At 33.0% G+C, this 19672-nt stretch overlaps 1 protein-coding gene across 2 annotated transcripts in view; it reads right to left on the reverse strand.

Moving 5' to 3' along the window:
• LOC132200661 (protein trachealess-like) overlaps positions 1-19301 on the reverse strand; it is a 71144-nt gene extending 51843 nt beyond the window's left edge. For both annotated transcript variants that reach the window (XM_059626305.1, XM_059626304.1), the window contains exons 1-3: positions 19093-19301; positions 12817-13118; positions 4686-4718 (exon numbers count right to left, since the gene is read on the reverse strand). In XM_059626305.1, coding sequence (XP_059482288.1) covers positions 4686-4718; positions 12817-13118; positions 19093-19179 — 422 coding nt within the window. In that variant the 5' untranslated portion in view covers positions 19180-19301. The remainder of the gene's footprint in view (positions 1-4685; positions 4719-12816; positions 13119-19092) is intronic.
• Between the last annotated feature and the right edge of the window lie 371 nt (positions 19302-19672).

Here is a 19672-nt window from a genome sequence, read left to right on the forward strand (position 1 = left end):
CTGAATATAATGCAGTCGTGCTCGCTTGTCTTCGGCCGCCTGACGTACAAACAAACAAAAGTAACGAGAAAATAAATAAATTCAAAGAGGGAGAGAGAAAGAGCAAGCGAGTTTATAGACGTACGTAAAAATAAAATGTAATGCGTAATGAGATTCCGCATGTGTAGGTCGATTTTTTCCCCTCCCTCTCAACCCCGTGGATACAAAGAGGCTGTCAATCAAGTGTCTTAAAGGTTGACCATATCGGGTTTGAGTTGCGCGACTCTTAAAACTTGATGGACGACCGTTTATATAGAGACCAAACGCATGCAGTGGAGAAAAAAAATCCCTCCTTTGTTTGTGATTCTGCGACAGCGCTGGCAATCTGGCACTTTTTAATTTTCACTGTTGCCATTTTCAAATTTTTAGAGCAGCGACTTTTGCATGAAAGGGAGAATTTCGAATTTGATTCCTCCAGAATTTAATTTCTTCGGTAAATTCTTAATTTTCTTGCTGTATCAACTAATCAACATAAAATTGAAAAGTGACAATTGAATTAATTATAGATACAATCAGCCATTTAAAATAAAAATTTTAAGTTAATGCAATTTTAATCGTTCATTTTCTTCATTAGAAGTTCTCATGCTCAAAAATGTTTTCATAATCAAAATATAAAAATAAATATGATTCCGTATAGAAAATTTTGATCCTTTCAAACAATGATTTTTTATTGCAAATAATTTTCATTTGGTAAGTTCATTTGATCCTTATTTATTTTGCATAACGTAATTTTTTTTTCTTTTCCTTCAAAATTTTTTTGAGCGTCAGCTGGGGCGCGTAGTTTCTCTCTGTTTATTTGAAAAATAATCAGAAAAGTTGCACTTTTGCACCCAGCTCGATCTTTTTACTTTGGCTCTCGTCAGAGTAATATTATTTAGTTCTCCCTACACCGAGTGTTACTTGATAGTCAAAATATGTAAATTGTCTTCCTCTGGCAAAAAGCACAGCTCGTGACAAGCACACTTTTTTCACCCCTCGGCGCGCCTTTTCTTCCCCGTTCGTAAAAAAGTTAACTTATGCTCCTGCACCCCCAGAACAGCAGCTCGCACTCCATTTGATTAACTGCTAATTTCATAAGAAAATTTATCGAGTTTGCCGAGCATAATTACGCATTAAATATCGATTAAGTAAACAACTTTGGAGAAGAAGCACAATTTTTAAAAAATATTGAAAGCAGCAGCAGACGCCGCGTGTATATTATAAAATAAAATATAATTCGGCCGTAAAGCGCTTTTGTTCAAGATCGGCTGCTGTCGGCGTATAATTATTATGTAATTTTTCTCGTCTCTCCGCTCTCTGCTCCTAATATAATAGTTAATATGAAAAACAACCTTGTTGATATTGCTTTTGGTATGGACGGCCGCTGTATATTATTAATAGAGGAAGAGCAGAGTGGCGGTCAGCAGCTAATTTCATTTTTAAAGACCGACTGATGGATGCTGCGCGACTATTATTTCGAGCGGCACCACGTTGCCAAATGCTCGACTCGATTTAAAGCAATCACTTCTTGCTACTCACCAATAAAAGCCATAAAAGCCGCGGCCACACCACAATATACATGCCATGAATGAAAGGATCGAGTCGAACAACCTTGTTTTGTTTAAAGATGTTTCAAATATATTCATCCGCGGAATTAATTATATTTTACAAATAATACCTTTAATATTCTAAATTCAAAATGAAAGGACCAAGGAGCGCACAGAGCTATAATGGAAACTTATTTAAATATCTATAATGTAGTGAGTACAGTGTCAAGTGAGTACAGTGTCCGTTTATAATATTGGTAAGTATAATTTTAAATACAAGTTTTAGAATATTTTGTAAGCAGTGTGTTTTAAGCATTATTCCCCAGATTTGAAATGCAAAATAATAATATAAATGATATTATTAATTTAATTTCGTTAATCACTTTTAAAATTATCTAGAATATTATATTATTTATGATTAAACGTAATAGTGAAATTTTTTTTTATAAATAAACATTAAAATAAATACCAAATTTATATTTATGTTAACCTTTATTATGTAATACGTATTACAAAAAACATCTTTTCAGTTTTCTATATTGATAGTTTGAATGGACTTATAAAATTAGCACAAATTTTAAATCAACGGGAAAATATTTTTTTAATTTTCTAGTACATTATCCAGTGCTTCAAATCGGATATTGTTAGTACAGATTCTTTTTTTTATTCAAGCTTTACTGTTTTATTATACTTTTCAGAAGCAAGATTTTTCCTACCAGACCTTTCTTTATTCGCATACTTTTAAATGCTAATAAATTTCGGTTGACATTCCGCTCCCGAAAATAAAAACAGATTCCCCGCTTCTCAGCAATCACAAACAATGAGACATGCCTATCGAGAAAGAAGATCGCGGAATTTATTTCGTGCGTAATGATTTCTGCCGTAAATAAAAAAGAAAATATCCAGTGCAATTCTTTTGTCTCCGCGCGAGAGTGAACGAGTTTCTCTCAATTGTGCTCTTGGCGCGAGTGTGCGTCTTTGAAGTCCGGCGCGCAAAAAGCAGCAGCAACGCGACCCGCAAAAAGCAATTCAATGAATGATTTACGTTTGCATCTCGATACACTTCCAAATAAGAGCGCAGCGAAATGATACATAATTGATTCTCCATATGCTACACACAGTTATCGCTGGGATGAATCTCGCGCGCAGATGCAATTTAATTCATCGAAGTGCTGGTAATTAGATCTCGATATTGTTTGTACGTCAATTATAAATAATGCATGATCCGCATATCAATTTAAGGGACGGGAACAAAATTATTGAGCTTTCCAGAAAATAATATGAATATACATATAAACATTGAAAAAACTATATTAGATTTGAACAACTAATAACGTAAAAAAAAAAACTTATTATTTCATTAATTGAATTATTAAATGAATGTAATTTTTTTTAATTTTTGGAAATAATTTAACAATATTGCTAGTGATTGCTGACATTAAAAGCTTGACGAAAAAGATCTATTCTAAAAACTATGCTAGAAAAATGTATAATCATATTTTATAGCTACGCTTTCTGGATAATCCATTGATTCAGGCCAGTTTTCAGTTTCATGTACCTCATTACTTTGCACTAAAACTTACTTAGTTTTTAATAATTTAAACCAAAATAATTTAGTGATTTTTATTAAATTTTACATCTAATAATTTTTAACTTATTAATTAACAAATATCTGTTTATTTATATTTTTAATATTATTTTTTTTACCTCTATGGTGTAAATTATTTAATTGCAAGAGGACATTTATTTATAAATAATGTTTTATACAATTAAAATTAAATAAATTTGCCGCAATTGTTTCAACATAGTATCTCATACGAAAAGGATCGTAAAGTTAAAATTTTCAGTCTATTCTCTGAAATTTTACTCGATTTTACCTACGGAGAAAATTAATAGCTCCATAATATGGATTCTAAACATATTATTCAATAATAGTTTTGTTTAAAAGTGAATTAATTTTTCGATCCATTGACGATAGCAAATGAACAAACTTATTATCATAATGTAACATTTTTATCAAAAAGGAAATATTAGCAAAATTTTGTAATTTCTATTTAAAATTGAAATTTATGAATTTTAAAAAGACCGATATAAAATAAATGTGTGCAAAAATTCGCAGACAAACGTTAAGCAGATGTAGCGATATTTTATTTTTAATATAAAATTCACCCAAGTATTTCCAAGTATAAGTTATTAGGAGGTTTTCCTAAAAAAAATGCACCATAAAGGGAAATTAAATATTCCTTTTTTACAGAATGAAATTTTCGCGATGGCAATAAAGACAATTAAGATTTCCCCAATCCCGCATGACAGAGACAAAGTTGTGTGAATATCTGCGCGCAGATGCATCTGTGAAGTACTCAAAAGACTTAATTGCTCGCCAACATTTGCCACCGTAAAATGCAAATTCGCGGCCAGCCGGTCTTAAACTGTCGTTAAATGCCCAAAACGTCCAAATTAGCGCCGCAATTTGCTGGTAGACGAGTCCGTCTGCTATTTTCGTACTTGGTCCTGCTCACGTAGCCAGAATTTCGCCCGAATCGGCGCTTCCAGGAAAAGTGTCACTTTTGCTTAATTAATTCAAAGTGGGCCCATTCGGAGGCAAACGCCAACTAATTGTCGCAAATTTAATGCGCCGCTGACCGCCCGAGTATTTTTTCCTCTCGCAGCGTGCACGGCTTTTTGCTCAAAACAAGATGCCAACTTTGGTCGGCGGTCTGGCGAGTCGCTTTGACTGATGTCTCTTGACAGACCGGCCGGCAAAAAATGCTAAATTCGTAAACAAGCTTTTGTCGGAGGGGCACTGGACGACGACCAAGCGTATTTTATTTATTCTTAATTAGCATTCGGCAGGATTTTGAGCGCGAGCGAGCGAGCGGCCGCAGCCAACAATAATATATCTGAAATCTACCAGAGAGTGAATTTGTGCGAGAGAGAAAGAAAGGGAGAGAGAGACACGGAATATAATAATATAATACACGACGAGAGCGCCTGGACGCGTTTCGCGGAATCGTCGTCGTTAAAAAACAAGATCAGTGCATGTTATTTTTGCGTTTAATGAGAAAGTCTCGGCCAAGAGGGACTGCGGCTAAATGTATGAAAATGAAATCGGTATCTCACCTGTCTGTCCAGCAGAGCGCGTCGTCCCTGTATCTGTAACACACATTTCAAGTTTTATTAAATTAATGCATAGCATTGTTTGTTATGGTGAAGTAAAAATGCATTTTTCCGGGATATGTTCGTGGGAAATCAGCTCAATTCAATACAGTCAATTGTCATTCTGTGTAATTTAGATTTCAATTGCAATTGCAATTACAAAATGAAAAAACAAATACGATAAAATGAAAAATAAAAATGGGCTTTTTCTCGTTCAAAAGCCCGGTTTCTTCATTTCCATGATCATCTCCTTGAGTGTCAATTTCTTCAAACAAATATACAATTAAAAACAATTTAAGTTCTTAAAAAACCATGATATTTTTAATGCATTAGGCTATTTTGTAGGACTTAACTTTCTACCATAAAAAATTTATTAATCGCATCTTCTTTTTAATTGGCTCACATTGCAATGAAATAATTGTTATCTTTTGTCAAATATTTCTTAATTTAGAAAAACAAATTACATGCTAGATTCACAAGGTAAGAATATTTTCAGATAACAAACTTTGAGAATCAGTTCAGTAGGATCATCTCACTATAATTTAACTGATTTCCATTTATTTGATCAGATTTTAGTTTGAATGAGTTTGAATTTGATGAAATATTATTAAATATGGTCCCGTCTTTGATTAAAATTCTTATTCACTTGTTTTTTGAACAGTTATTAACTTTTTTGTAATGGATGAAAGTTTTTATTAAATAATTCATAGAATTTATTGTAATGTAGGCAAACAAAAGTCTTTTTTGTAAACAATTTGACTAACTTACAGCTCTAACTGTAAGTGAAATATTTTATAGTCCGTGAATTTAAAGTCAGATCAAGAATAGAAAACAATTTTACTGAAGTCCCAAAAACAATATCAAAATCCGAGCACTCTATCTAAGAGCGGTCAAAATGGGACATTTCCAATGTAATATTATAAATAACCTTTAAACTCTGTAATAATATTGAATATGTTCTAAATTTAACTTATTTCACAGTATTCTTTATTTAAAATCATACTTAAAATTTCAGTTTTACAGCTAAAAGTTCTTCTTCGTGTTCTTTTTAATCTTCAGTAAAAGGGATTGTGCCATAGTTCTTGATTTCTATCCTTATTTGATATATCTCGAGCATGAAACGTGCTTCTATTATTATTTTTAACTTATCGTGTACTAATCGTAAGTGCGGGCGTACGCACGAGCATACCTATGCTCGCTCCAACGCTGCAACGCATAATATTAGAGCGGGCCATCTCGGGCAATAAGAGATCTGCCATACGTGATGCGAGTTCCGTATTCGCGACACGTGACCTGCCCGCTTAATAGACCCACTCGGACCCGTTCCGCAGCTGACCTTTGTACCCGAGCGCGTGCGACCTACGTCTTTCTCTCGACTCGGCGGCGGCGGCACGAGACACATTCGATTAATTGCTAGAATCCTTCTTTTCTAGTCTTTCTAATCTGCTTCGTTCTTGCGCTCACTGTGCCGTGGAGGAAAATTAATATTCCGCTCACACTCGCGGCTCTTCGGATATGACGCCGCGACACTACAAGCGAGTAGCGCGCGCACGCCGCGCTCTGCAGCTATTAAGATTTACGAGAGAGCTCTTGTTGTGTTATACATACCTAGGGGCAAACTTTGCGCATTTCTGATTCCACTAGCATCACTGTCAACATATAGTAATGTAATGATCGTTGCACGTTGGATTCTATTTTTAGCTGCATGATTTAAAACTCGTGATGAACAGGCGCATTTCTAAAAAAGGACCTGTTTGTAAACATTTTTTAAATGGAACCAAATTAAAATGTTTTGCAACAAATTAAATTTTAAATTACTTTAAATATTGATTAAGTATTCCCTAATTCTAAATAGTATAAATACAGATCATAATTTTTAGGCTACTTTTTAAAGAATCTGAGAACAGTAATAAATTTTGTACGTTTTTAATCTGGCTTTTCAATATCAATTTATTTTGGCTCCTGAAAACTATACCATGTTACTTTGTTAAGTTTACGTAGACTTAATCCATTGGTATTGACAGCATATTAAAAAACTAGCAATAAGATGAAAAAAGACAATTCCAAAAAAATTGTCAAGGAGTCATATTAAGAATCTAGATTGCAATTTTGGTTGACTATCTGATTTTAATTTGATATATGACATTAATTATTTCTTATTCTGCTTGTTTAAAAAAATTGTAGAAAGAAACAACTTTAAAATCTCTAACTGTATTAATTGCTAATCTTACATTCTTTAAAAGAGTCATTCAAAGACTTCACAATTAATTTTTTCATTGCAAGGATCATATGAAAATCAAGTATAAATAAACGAAATAAACACAATTTGCAACCAAAGTTTGACAATTAAATAACTTGGAAATCTGATATAAACTCTTTAATCACGATTTAATTCTCAAAATGAGAATCATAAACAATTTTAATTTAGTTTTTCAATAATTAATTTATTTTGTTACAATTTTCTCTCAACACCTAGTCTGTTATTCATACTCATTGATAAACTCTCTGGCATGAGAGACGGTTCATTCATATGTGCAGGTGTAATTATCGTCACTTCTCCTCACGTTCGATTAGCCACGCATAATTTAAAATGCAAACGTTCCCAGCATATTATGCGCGAGAGACGAGAGGTAAGGTAAGCAAAAAATGCGTGATATACATACAGTTCGCGCAGCAATAAGTAAAAATATATGCAGAGAAAAGGAACCTTCTTATCCGGAGTGCGAGGAACACGAAATTTCAATTAAATTAACATGTTTTGATAATGAGCCGCGTTAATTTATTATAGACGTTCGAGTGGGGCTGCGAGAAAGGCCGAATATCGCCAAGGAGGAGAATATATATTCCGCAGGCTGTCGCAATATTTTCCCAATTAACACTCTGTATTGGCGGTTTTATTGGCCCGCTGCAACCACAAGGGGACAATAATGCAAGAGCTTTATAGCCCTCTGCCCAGGTGAACCGCTCCATTTGAGCAAATTGCTAGTAAATGCCGCAAAGTAATATTGCAGGACCGAGCATAGGGGTTTCTGACGCAGACAATGGACGGTTATGCTTCGAGAGCTTGTGTGATTGAATCCGATCGAATCAATTAATATCAACTCTAATCTCTTATTATTTTATTTATTAAAAATGATTAGAAAGATTTGACTTTCAAGATGTAAGGAAAGAAAAATCAATAAAATATGTTTATGAAAGTCTTCTAAATTTTATTAAACTAATGGTTTTTCTTAATTTAATCCCCTATTTTAATAACCTTCTATTAAATAATTAAAAAGTTAGCGCCATAGAAAATATATGATTTCGAGGAGTCCTTTTTTTTAAGAACCGCCGGTTTCCTTGATATTTTAGCTACTTAAAAGTGAGCTTGAACTTCGACGTTCAAAATCCAAAAATTGTGCAAATTTAAGCTATTAAAGACAAGTTAAATTCAACTAATTGTAAAATATATAAGTACAAAATCAATTATTTATGTAGAAACAATCAATAAACAGACCAAGTTTACTAGAGTGGTGTGAATTGTAAATCTTATACTTTCAAAAAAATATATTTCCCTTAAATTTTGGTAATTTTTTGTAAATTTATCAAAAAATTTAGCTTGAAATCAAGTAGATCCAAAATCTTTTGGCGAATTATATACAATGCACATAAATAATTATCAATTAAAATTGACTTAATTATGACGGATTTATCACGTAAATTGCTAGATATAAGTCCTAAAATTTTAACCTTGTAACTTCTTTAAAATAAAAATTAATACTTATATGCAAAAATAATTTACTCTAAAAACAAAATTACACCCGTGGATCGGTCTCGTCGACTTGACTAATAACACATCAGCCGTCTGCTGTCTCGGACTGAGTTTGCCGAGATCGATTAAATTAATTGCTCTCATTGAGAGACTGTGTTATTGAGCAAACAGCTTCCCTCTCGATTTGGCACGGCGTCGCCAATGTTTGCCGCGCGCCTTTTCAACGCTCCATTAAAAATTAGAAGGCGTCACTTTTCTTGTGCCCGCGTCTTTGATGCGCGCCCTATTATGAATACGTAATTAAGCGCCACGCCGGGTAATGACGCCCCTAATTACCCGCAAGGAGCCGCCGACAAATTTTTATACGCCGGGGGATTTGCATTTATGCAAATTGTGGTTGCAATGAGCGTGTCAGATTAGCGCATCCTCTGCGGTAATGAGTGCGCGAAACAAACTCTCCGTGTACGTCGTAAAGACAGGTGCGTTTTACTGAGTTGTGTGTTACTGCACTTTTGACTTTCCGTTGCTCCCTATTATGTGAGGGTATGTTTGTGGGGGGAAAGCTCGTCTCGGCGAAATGCTCATTTCCACCGCATGCTAATATGACAAGTGAGAGAGATGCTTCGGCTTTTGAGAGGGAGGAGATGTGCTGGGGATCGTCGGAAACTTCAATGAACATCATTTTTGTTTATTACACTGTGCTTGCGTTGTAGTAATAAAGTTTATGAAAGTTTTTGTGCGTGCGAACTGCGAACGAATTCAAATCCACCTTAGAATCACATATTTTGGTGGTTAATACAACAAGAGGTTAATTAACTTCCTAAAAATGCTTAAAATTTTCTATAAAAACGCTTGTTCAGCTCTTCAATTTGCAAATAATCAAAAATAAATGTTTTCTATTTCAAATTGCCTGTTTCGATTCGCTTGGAGCCTCGGCACAAGAATTCTGAAAAATAGTTTAAGGCGTTTTGTTCATGCCCATAAATTTTATAGCAAAGAGGAGTTTTTCAACTTTTGAATAAATTATAATATTTTTGTTGTCTTTTTTTTTACTTATAACTTTTTAATATAACTTTTTCTTAAACTTAACAGTTTTTCGATGAAATATTTCCACAAATTCTCCAATGATAAACAGAAACACGATTCAAATAAATTAAATCCGCGTCCAAGCTTATAATATAAAATAAAATTTCCGTTTTGTTTACACATTTGATTATATGATAATAAAAAAGGTTCCTATAATTAACTAAATATTTTAACGTCTAATAATTATTGAAAGGTTAAATCATATAATTTTCTCTTTTCTGCTTAAACACCCCAAAATTGTGTAAATAATGTTTAAAAATTATCTTAGCAGATATAAAATTATATATAAAGGTCACACCGTGTTGTAATTTCAAACAAATGATAGAGCGTGGGGGGCTCAACGGTAGCAAAAGTTCTCGCAGTAATTTTTTTCACTCCTCTCTCGTTCATTTAATTATTGGTGGTAAGTATGCGGTGCGAAGGACGATCGGAAAGAGAGAGAGAGAGATGCCAAAGACAGGGAAACGCTTTTATCAAGAGACAAACGCAGATGAGATAAAGTGGTCGAATATATAATTATCCGTGTATAAATACAAGTTTCAGGCGGCGTAAGATAAAAAAAAGTAGGACTACGGAGACACACGGCGTTGTTTTAGCCGGCAAATAATAACTAAGTGGCCGCCGATCGAGCGCTTTGAATTAAACAAGAGCAAAAACGTGGGAGGGCGTATATATATCGCATTGTGCGCGCCGATTTTCGGAATAATATAAAGAGAGAGAAAGAAACGAAGGCGCTTCTTGAGAGAGACGCTCTCTCGTATATATAAATTTTCTCTTCTCCTCGCACTGACCGCGGCTATAAATTAATTGGATAATCTTGTAATGTATTCAGCAGCGTCAAGAATTAATGTGAATCTGCGCGAATAATTAAGGCGCCTCCTCAAATGACAAATAATGCAATTATCACGCATCGAGATGATTAACTTTGCAACATTGCTGGGTCTAATTTGACTAATTCTGTCATAAAGGAAAACTTCATAATTTTTAGGAAAATTAAAAGAAATAATAATTAGCTAAGTGGTTCAGAGGTAAATAAATAAATTGTATGAAAATTTTGGTACGTTTTTGGTGGAATTATCATTATTCTTGCATTGATGACTGCTATTTCATTCTTATTTTTTTAAATAGATTTTATTAGAAAATTAATAGTTATCACATTGGACTTAATGGACCCTAATGAATCAATTTCAATTTTTATATGATATAGATGATGTTGCAATCATTACTAATATTTATTTTACATTGAAAAGATTTCAAAACATATAATTAATATATGGATAGGCGTGAGGTAATTTACTAAATTGGTACAAATCAAATTAAATTGTTTTAAAATTACAAAAATTTTGCTTTATAATCATTAATAATGAAATTTGTCTAAAAATAAAAATTAATCACACAACACATAATATTATTAAAAGCTTTTTATTTTAGGTTGTACAATATTCCCTTGCAAATAGAAAAGTGAAGTGTTGCTATCCTGTACATTATTCTTTATTTATGTTGAGATTTCCTTTTTGAGCATGCAGGCTCAAACAATCATAAATTCTTATTTTTATTTTAAAATTATTAATCAATCTTATTGGTGAACGACAATGCAATCTCTGCCAATAACGAGAAACATTATCCCACAAATATTCAAAAATTATGAATGAAAACTGTAGTAAAATTTAAGAGAGGAAAATTAGTAACACTGCGGGGAGTTCAAGTGTATGCGGTGTGTAATGTTATGATCCGAGTTTGATATGTTGATCACATCCTAGCCATAAAGCACGAGCGCGCGCCCGAAGAGCTTTGGAAATTGCCATTACAATGTGCATGGCAACATGTGGAAACAACTGCCTTTTGCGCCCGCTGCCACCCCTAACTGACTGAATTCTCAGACACAGTGCACCTTTTCATTTATGGGACGCCAGTGTTTGCAGGAGCAGGAGATGGACCAAAGTTTTATTGCAACATTCTGCAGCCGCTGCTATAGGGGCGAATTGTGCACACGAATTTTCACATTTCTATGCGAATCAGAGGTTTCGAGGGGAGGAATCTGAAAATTGGCATCCCTGTCAAATTTCGGGGGAAAAGGTGGTGCTGAAAATATTTTTTTTTTTACCAATTTACATTTCGGGTGTGAATCGGCCATAACTCTATTACAAAAAAAGTTAAATTTAGTGGTCAAGTATCAATAAATTTTAATATTCCTTAGCATACAAATAATTCATTGAATTTTTACAATTCATCGAAAATATTAAATTTAATTTTTTTTCTATTTACTCCTCTCAATATCAGTGAATATTTATGCGAAGTACAAAGGCACGTGGCTAATCAAATTCATAAAAAGTGGATATCTTAAGCTCGTTGAATTATTAAATCGACAGTTATATTGAATCTTGAATAAAATTTATTTTTTTAAACTTTTAAACGCAAAAGAGCCCAGAAGGTGTATTGGAATCAATTACAATGCGAATTTCAAATATCAACATTTTTGTAAATTTTTTAAGTAACAATAATAATTAAATTTAAACTTCATTGCTACGCAAAAAATTCTTTGAAATCATTTATTTTTCATCAGAAGTCTTGAAATTGATGTTTTTTATATCAGGGCACCTTGATAGTGATAAAAATGATGAAACTGTCTATATAACTTAGAATAGAGGTTCAGAAAATAGCTTAAATTTGCGCTTCAGTTCACCTTACAATGTCCAATGTACGTTTAGGCAAATCAAATGTTCTTATGGGTAGTCTTTTTGCCTATAGCTGACTTGAAATCGCATCATTTGATGAAAAGTTAACAGTAGAGAACTAGAAACCGCAACATTCGACACTAATTTTAGGCTTTAGGGAAATCTTGAAATGGATCTTCCGACAAAAAAAAATGAATTAAGCCTGCTTTTGATTTAAGTATGCAAAATTTCACAACCCCTAATTGTGGGCTCTAGCTTTTAATTTTTACCAAATTATATTTATAAATGCTTAACATTTGAAAACCAATCGAGAAATAGTCAAAGAGACAAAAAAGGCATAACATAAGTAGATATTTTTACACATCTGCAATATAAATCGTTTAAAATACATGCGGTGATCGATTTATTTGGCAAAAATTAAACCTGCAAATTCATGTTCACATTGTTTGGCCGTTCCATGGAGCGCCAAAGAAAGTTGCAAACTATTAATTTTTATAAAAATCCGAATAATTCCTCTTAGAAACTTTTCGTCCTCTAATCACCAATGATTTCTTAGAAGCTAATTATTTCTTTTAGTGCTTACCTGTAATAAGGGAATGCAGCTGAAGGAACGTGCAAGTCGACAGGGTGTTGGTGGGCAGACATCTGGTGATGATGGTGGTGGTGGTGGCCGCCCCCGGGCTGTTGCAATTGTCCCGAGAGATGTGCAGCGGCGGCCGCGGCCGCTGCTGCGTGCCCGGCAAACAGGGGGCTAGACAGGGGCGAGTGGTGGTGGGAGGGCGCCGGGGGCCCGTTGCCCTGCATAATGCGGGGGTACAGCCTGCTGACGCTCGGCACTGCTGGTTTAATCGGCAAAACGTCTGATCCTCTTTTGCGACAATAGAGCTAGAACAACACAGAAATATTTTTTCAATTATTATATTCCCATGTAATTCTTTTTGAATAAAATTTTGCTTCTTGTATATCGATTATTATCAATAATGGCACAAAACAATTCAATATCGTAATTAGATTAACAACAAAACTTAATTTTTAATGTACTTTCTTAAGAAAATTGCGCTAAATTTTCTATGGAAAATTTAATAATTAGGCTATAATGTGATCTATTTAAAACATTATTATTAGTATTTTGCTATTTATTGACTTATGAGGCCTCACTTCGATGTAATAACAATATATTTACAATAAAACTTTTTTAAATAAATCTTTTTTCTTTATACTTTTAAAAAAAATTTAATAAGTATAAATTTACTAAAGTTTTTATACTTAAAACGTATAATAATGTTTTTTTTTGGATTAATTTTTTTTTTAATTTTAACTAATTTTGGCATTGTTTTACATTTTATTATAACGGCCGTTTTTTCTAGACTACATTAAATTATATTTACTAGTTCTGTCCTTAATAGCATCATAACTTCAAATCAATTTATATTGGTGAAACTGCCATTGCTCGCTCGTTAACTCTGACTTATCACTCATTTTATATCCGTCTATTTAAAATATGCTTGATTATAAAAAGATATGATATTTAAAAATAATAATACAATAAAGAAAATTACACAATAATTATACAATGTGCAATAAATGGTTAAACAAATGATGTAATTTAATGACTTCCAAATTATAAATAGTGTTGGAATCTCCTTGAGCTTTGAACTTAATTAAATAGTGTAATTAAGTACAATATTATACTTTTTGCTGACAAATAAATAGCGTAGAAGGTACATAGCATCAAAATTGGGTAAAAAAAATAATTTGGTTTAAAAATTGAACTATTCAAAATAATAAACAATGCACAGATTGATATTAACGATGCAAATATGATTAAATTTGCTAACTGATAACCGCAGTTAATTCACGACCCTGACAGGTCACGGCCAGGGTTCAACTCACCCGTCCTTACATGGCCTGCAATCGACCGGCTAGACAAAGGGCGCTGGACGTTTTTCTATCAGGTCAAGAGTACGAAGTACACGTGTAACCCGGACTCGGCAATCGGCACTACTAACTCGTCAACAAGTTGCGATCATCTCTCGCCGGCGCTCCGCCTCCCAAGGCGTGGTCCAGATCTGCATTAGGCCAATCGAGCCGTAAACTCACCTTAAACAAGCCGACTCTCGCACCGCGCTGCGTAATGTTTTACGCTGTCCGACGACGAACAAAACTCATTCATTCCGATACACCACTATAGCCCGGCAGGTGCGAAACGCGAGCACAATAGATAGACCTGTACGTGCGCCTCTTCGACTACTTCCATTCATTATAATTTAAAGGGACCAAAATCCGTATATATTCCAAGTCAGTGCAAAAAAAAAACGGTTCAAATCGTTTTAATTTAATTTTTGGGAAATAAATCGTGCACTATAGAGGATCACCACCTTCATCACTCTCAACCGTCAGCCAAATGATAAAAAATATTTTTCCGAAAATCCGAAATTAGTAAGTGTGTGCAGCACAAAACAATAAAAAGCTAATAAATATGAAAATAATCCATAAATATTCAAATAATATAAATATTATATTTATGTTTATTTAATCTAAGGATTATTTAATATATTTTATTATTAAAATAAATATTTAAAATAATAAATCCTATTTTAGCATTTTTTATAATATTGCTATAGTATGATAATTTTCTTTGTCTCTTTATGTTTTAGATTTTTTTTTAAATATATAGAGCACAGCATTTAAGCTTTAGATGCCATCTTTGATCTAAAGGTTAATTGGTTCCTATGATGAATTCTCAGTAAATTGAGTAAATAAATCTTTGAAAATTTAAAACCAAAAGAAACCACTCGAAACGGAAAATTAAGTTAGTAACTTTTGACAGTACACCTTTTACTAAAATTTAAATAAATTGTAGTTCGAAAAGCTGTGAAAGTCTAAGGTTAATTATTTGATTGAAAATTTGTCTATATTATAGCAGTCTATAGTAATTCCCTTTTACTAAGCTTTTTAAAATATAACTTATTTTGATTAGAAAATTCTGACCCAAAAATATTTTGAAATTTCCTTTTGACTATTTTGTATAATTGAGCAATGAACATTATGGGAGTCATTTAGACGTAAAAATGAAATGCAATAATAACATTGATAATCTTATGATAATGATATTTTAAGCCTAAATTCTTACAAGATTTCTTGGAAATAAAAAAGGGAGGTGAACAACAATTTTCAGGATTCCCCAGTAAAGAATATTTCCGTATAAATTTCATCAGACGATAGGGGTGTGCAGTGTGTGTTTTCGTGTGAAAAATGATATGAAATCATCACCGCCCTTGTAATAAATTTGTCTTGTTCTCACCAATTCCAGGTAGCCTGCGCGACACAGATATTAAGATGTTTATAATGCCGAGAAACGGTAGTGCTGGAGGATCTCATAATAATTTTGACCTTTCGGATGCATAAATCTCAGCTAGATGACGCACCGCTGATCACAGATATGATCTTTTTAAAAGTCTCTGCTCTTCGCTGCGAGAGAGTAAAAGAGACATTGCGTTGTGGCTTTTTAGCTTTCTTGGAAAATTGAACAAGCAGCAGCAGTGTGTGTGTGTAACAGATTTGCATCTTATAAGATGCTACCGGCTAATCGCAAAACGCATAAAACGACAGTTTTTTACAGTTTTTACACAATTATCTGGCGCCATGACATTGGAAGAAAAAATGCTAATATAATATAACTTTTACAGCTTTCCTCAGTATTTGTTGTCTTTCAAAATAAAAAAGAACAATACAAGTTAATAAATTAAATTTAGACATGAAATCAGACATGAAATTACAAAAAGAAGGACCAAATTATTGTGGAATAAATTATTATCTGATAATTTTTGAATTTAGTGTTTTATTTATAAATTTTAAATTAATTGCAATTTATAAAGATGTATTTGAAAAGTTTGTCAAAAAGTATAGGTCAAATATAATGGCAAAAATATTTATAATAATAACAATTTTTAATTATTACAATTTATACTTGAAATTTGTTAAAAATAAAATTTAAAATAATATAATCATAACTTTTTATTTGGATATTTTTAACATTATTTTATTATAAAAATGATTTTACTTAATCAATCAGCAAATGAAAGGTTTAAAGCGCAATGCGTGAGATTATTATAAAGAATCCTTTGGAATTTAGCAGCAGTGGACTAGAAAAATTTGAATTCACTACAAAACACTTCGTGAGCGAGAATTTATATACCGTGTGTTGATTTTGTGGTTTCAATTAGATCTTCTTGCTCTTTCTTGCTCTTCCCCTCGAAAACAAATAGGTGGCGACCATAAATATGGTGAGCGAACGAGTCCATAAATATATTTTTATGAGTGAAGGAGAGCTGCACGAGTGACTAACAACGGAACCCTGCGAGAGACTCTCATATCAAACAAATTTATAGCCCGAGATGATGTGGAGCGATATTCCCCAAGACCAACAAGATCACGTACACTGATATACGTTCGCCGCCGCTTTTTTGTGCTCGTAAAAAGCAGATAAATATAAATTTACACATCTGAACAACAAAGGAGAACCAGAAGTTTTAAGTCTATTGCTCAAATCAGCACTCCATAAAATTTAATATCAATTGTTTTGTTGGAATTGGATGAATCATACAAATTATAAAAATTAAAAGCTGAAATTTTTGCATTTAAAGAGTTGAATAAAAAATTATTTTAATTATAAATTTCATAAATATTATTCCCGGTGATTTTTTAAGTCTTGCACAAGGTAGACCTTCAGATTTTAAAAAATTATGAATTAATTATTTTGATCCACAATTTTTCAGCGGAATTAAATGATATAGATACAAGAAAACTATCAGAAATTTTTACACTGGATGTTGGAATAAGTTCCTTTTTTTAATCTGTATTGAATTTTTAATTATCTTGAAAATATAAAAATTCACAATGCGCGCAGGAAAGAAATAAAATGAAACTGTAAACAAAACAAAAACATTAACTGTGGGAATAGAAAAAACTAAATTTTATTTGGGCAATTCCATGAAACTTGAGCGCGGTGATATCACATAAATTATTCCCCCAAAAAACAAAGGTGCAGTCTCAATAATCCGCGAGGCTCATCTCTGTGGTGAAGTGCGGGTGGAATCTCAATAAGCGCATGCAAGTTTTCAAAATTCAAGCGGCACCACTCGGCTCGCTTTGGTATTCCGATCTGGTTCGTGTCGTCAGGCAGAAAAATTTGTATGTATCGAGCATTTTCGTCATACGAAGGACGTGTCGAGATTTTACAATCATTGACGCGGCGGCCGTGCGGTTTGTTTTAATCCAGCCTGCTAAGCCAGAGCTAAAATTATTGAGCAGCGCGCGTTGCCATGGAAAAATTGTCACTCATTAGCCATTACTCTCTCCTCTCTTGTCCCTGGCTCTCTTTGCTTGGCAATTATGCGGTCCGGTTTCCATTGTTCGCGACTGAGGTCAACTTTTTCTGCAGTCTCCGCTTTATACGCACTCGCGCCAAGCAAAATGGCAAGATAAATAATTGTGCGCCTGACCCGTTCATATTTTATTAACTTGCAGCTTTGCAAAAGTGCCGACCGCGCATAATTTCGAAAGGATTGTTTTTTGTGTCAATGAGATTTATTGCTTGTATGAAAATGAAGTTAATCAAGAAAAATGAGCGATGCGTATATGATCGAGTGTGGTAAGTTGGTGGCCTAATTCACTTAATGTATTTTTATAGGCCCACTTTTTACAAAGAATTATCCGAATAAAGGAAATGCTCGATTGATATGATTTCTTTACAAAAACTTGGTAATTTTTAATCACTCAAGTAGGTTATGTGGTTATTTATTAGAGTAATGAGATTTGTTCTTTTTTTTTACCAACATTTGCTGGGTTCCAGATTTAAATTCCCATATTCATACTAACAAAATTTTTTGAAAATAAAACTTTCTTTTGGAATTATTAATATTTTTCAAGATATTTTATATCATGAGAGATAAAAATGTCTCGAAAAATTTGTTTCTTAACAAACAAAAGCACACATAACAAATATATCTATTTTAGGGAAAAAAGTCTATCTACTTTTAATACAAAATCATTCACCTGGAGTTCCAATTTTGCAATTTCTCAATTACGCTCAAGGAGATTTCACAATAAATTTATATTAGATTTAAGTACAAAATTCCAAATAACATAATTGTGCTTGATTTTGAATGATTACTTCTTTAACAGCTATTAAAGGGTGGAAATTTGTCTTAAAATATATAATTTATCATTCAAAAGCTATATAATTATCTTAAAAAGAAAAAAGATAAGCCGTGGTCAACTCGTGCTTTGCATAAAAATAAATTTTTACATATAAAAATAAATATTTTGAATTGTAAGGAAATAACCGTAAATTACCTCTACATTGAACAGACTCTAAAGGTTCAATTTCTAAATATAAAAAATTATTTAATTGAATCTGCGTTCAATTTTCATTATTGCAATGCTCATAGTATGTACAATTATAAATTTATGAATTATTAAATCGGATCAATCTGCATATAAAATAAACCCGACAACAACAGCAAAGAGAAAAATTTATACTCTTTTGCGCTCAGGTGGAACGGTGGAAACTTACTCGTTATTCGTATCTCTCTCAAGCATTTTACGGCTGTTTTTATTTTATTTTTTATATTTTGAGCTGCGATGGTCAGCAGAGATCGATGGTGAGGAGAGAACCGATGGTGCACTCACACATTATTTTGGTGAGCGGAGTAAATTGTGGTCAGCGCGCAGGCACAAAACAAAAACTTATATTCTTTCAGACACTGCATGGTGTAATTTTCTCATCAGAGCGCAAGATAAAGATAAAAAAAGCGAAGAAGTAGGAATTGATGCGACCCAGATGATTGGAACTTACCACAAAGAATTGAGCAGCATCGCGACGCATTTTGCTCGCTGCCGACGCTCTGGGCCTCGACGGCTTCTCTCGGGTCATTTCACGCATTCGAACAAGAGGCCAATCACGACCGATAGAATTCTTTTATTTCCAGCAGACACGGAGTCTGAAGTGGAAAATTTTGACCGCCGTCAAGAGTAAAAACTTGTTCATTAAAAATATCGAGTTAATTATCTTTCCAATCGCATTTACAAACTGATTATCATAAACATTGTACTGAAGTATGAAGAGTTTGGTTGCAACTTTGTTGCGAAATGCGATGATATCAAAGAGATAGTTGCAACTGTACTTATACATTGTGTAGGTCATAATTTGCTGATAATTAAAGATTGTACTGAATAATGCTGGTGCGTGATATGAAATATATAAAAAAAAAACTCTCAATTAGTTGGCTTTTCTCCATTTTTATGTTGCCCTGATTAATTTTAAAAATTCAGTTAATTAATCGCGCGTAGAAGTTGAATTAAAAATTTTTCAGAAATATATAAAAGTTATGAAATGTGTTCATTGTTAATTTTGGCAGAATTTATCATCTAATGCA

Source organism: Neocloeon triangulifer, unplaced genomic scaffold, assembly GCF_031216515.1.
Source record: "Neocloeon triangulifer isolate White Clay Creek 2 clone unplaced genomic scaffold, ASM3121651v1 ptg000014l, whole genome shotgun sequence".
Taxonomy (NCBI): Eukaryota; Metazoa; Arthropoda; class Insecta; order Ephemeroptera; family Baetidae; genus Neocloeon; species Neocloeon triangulifer.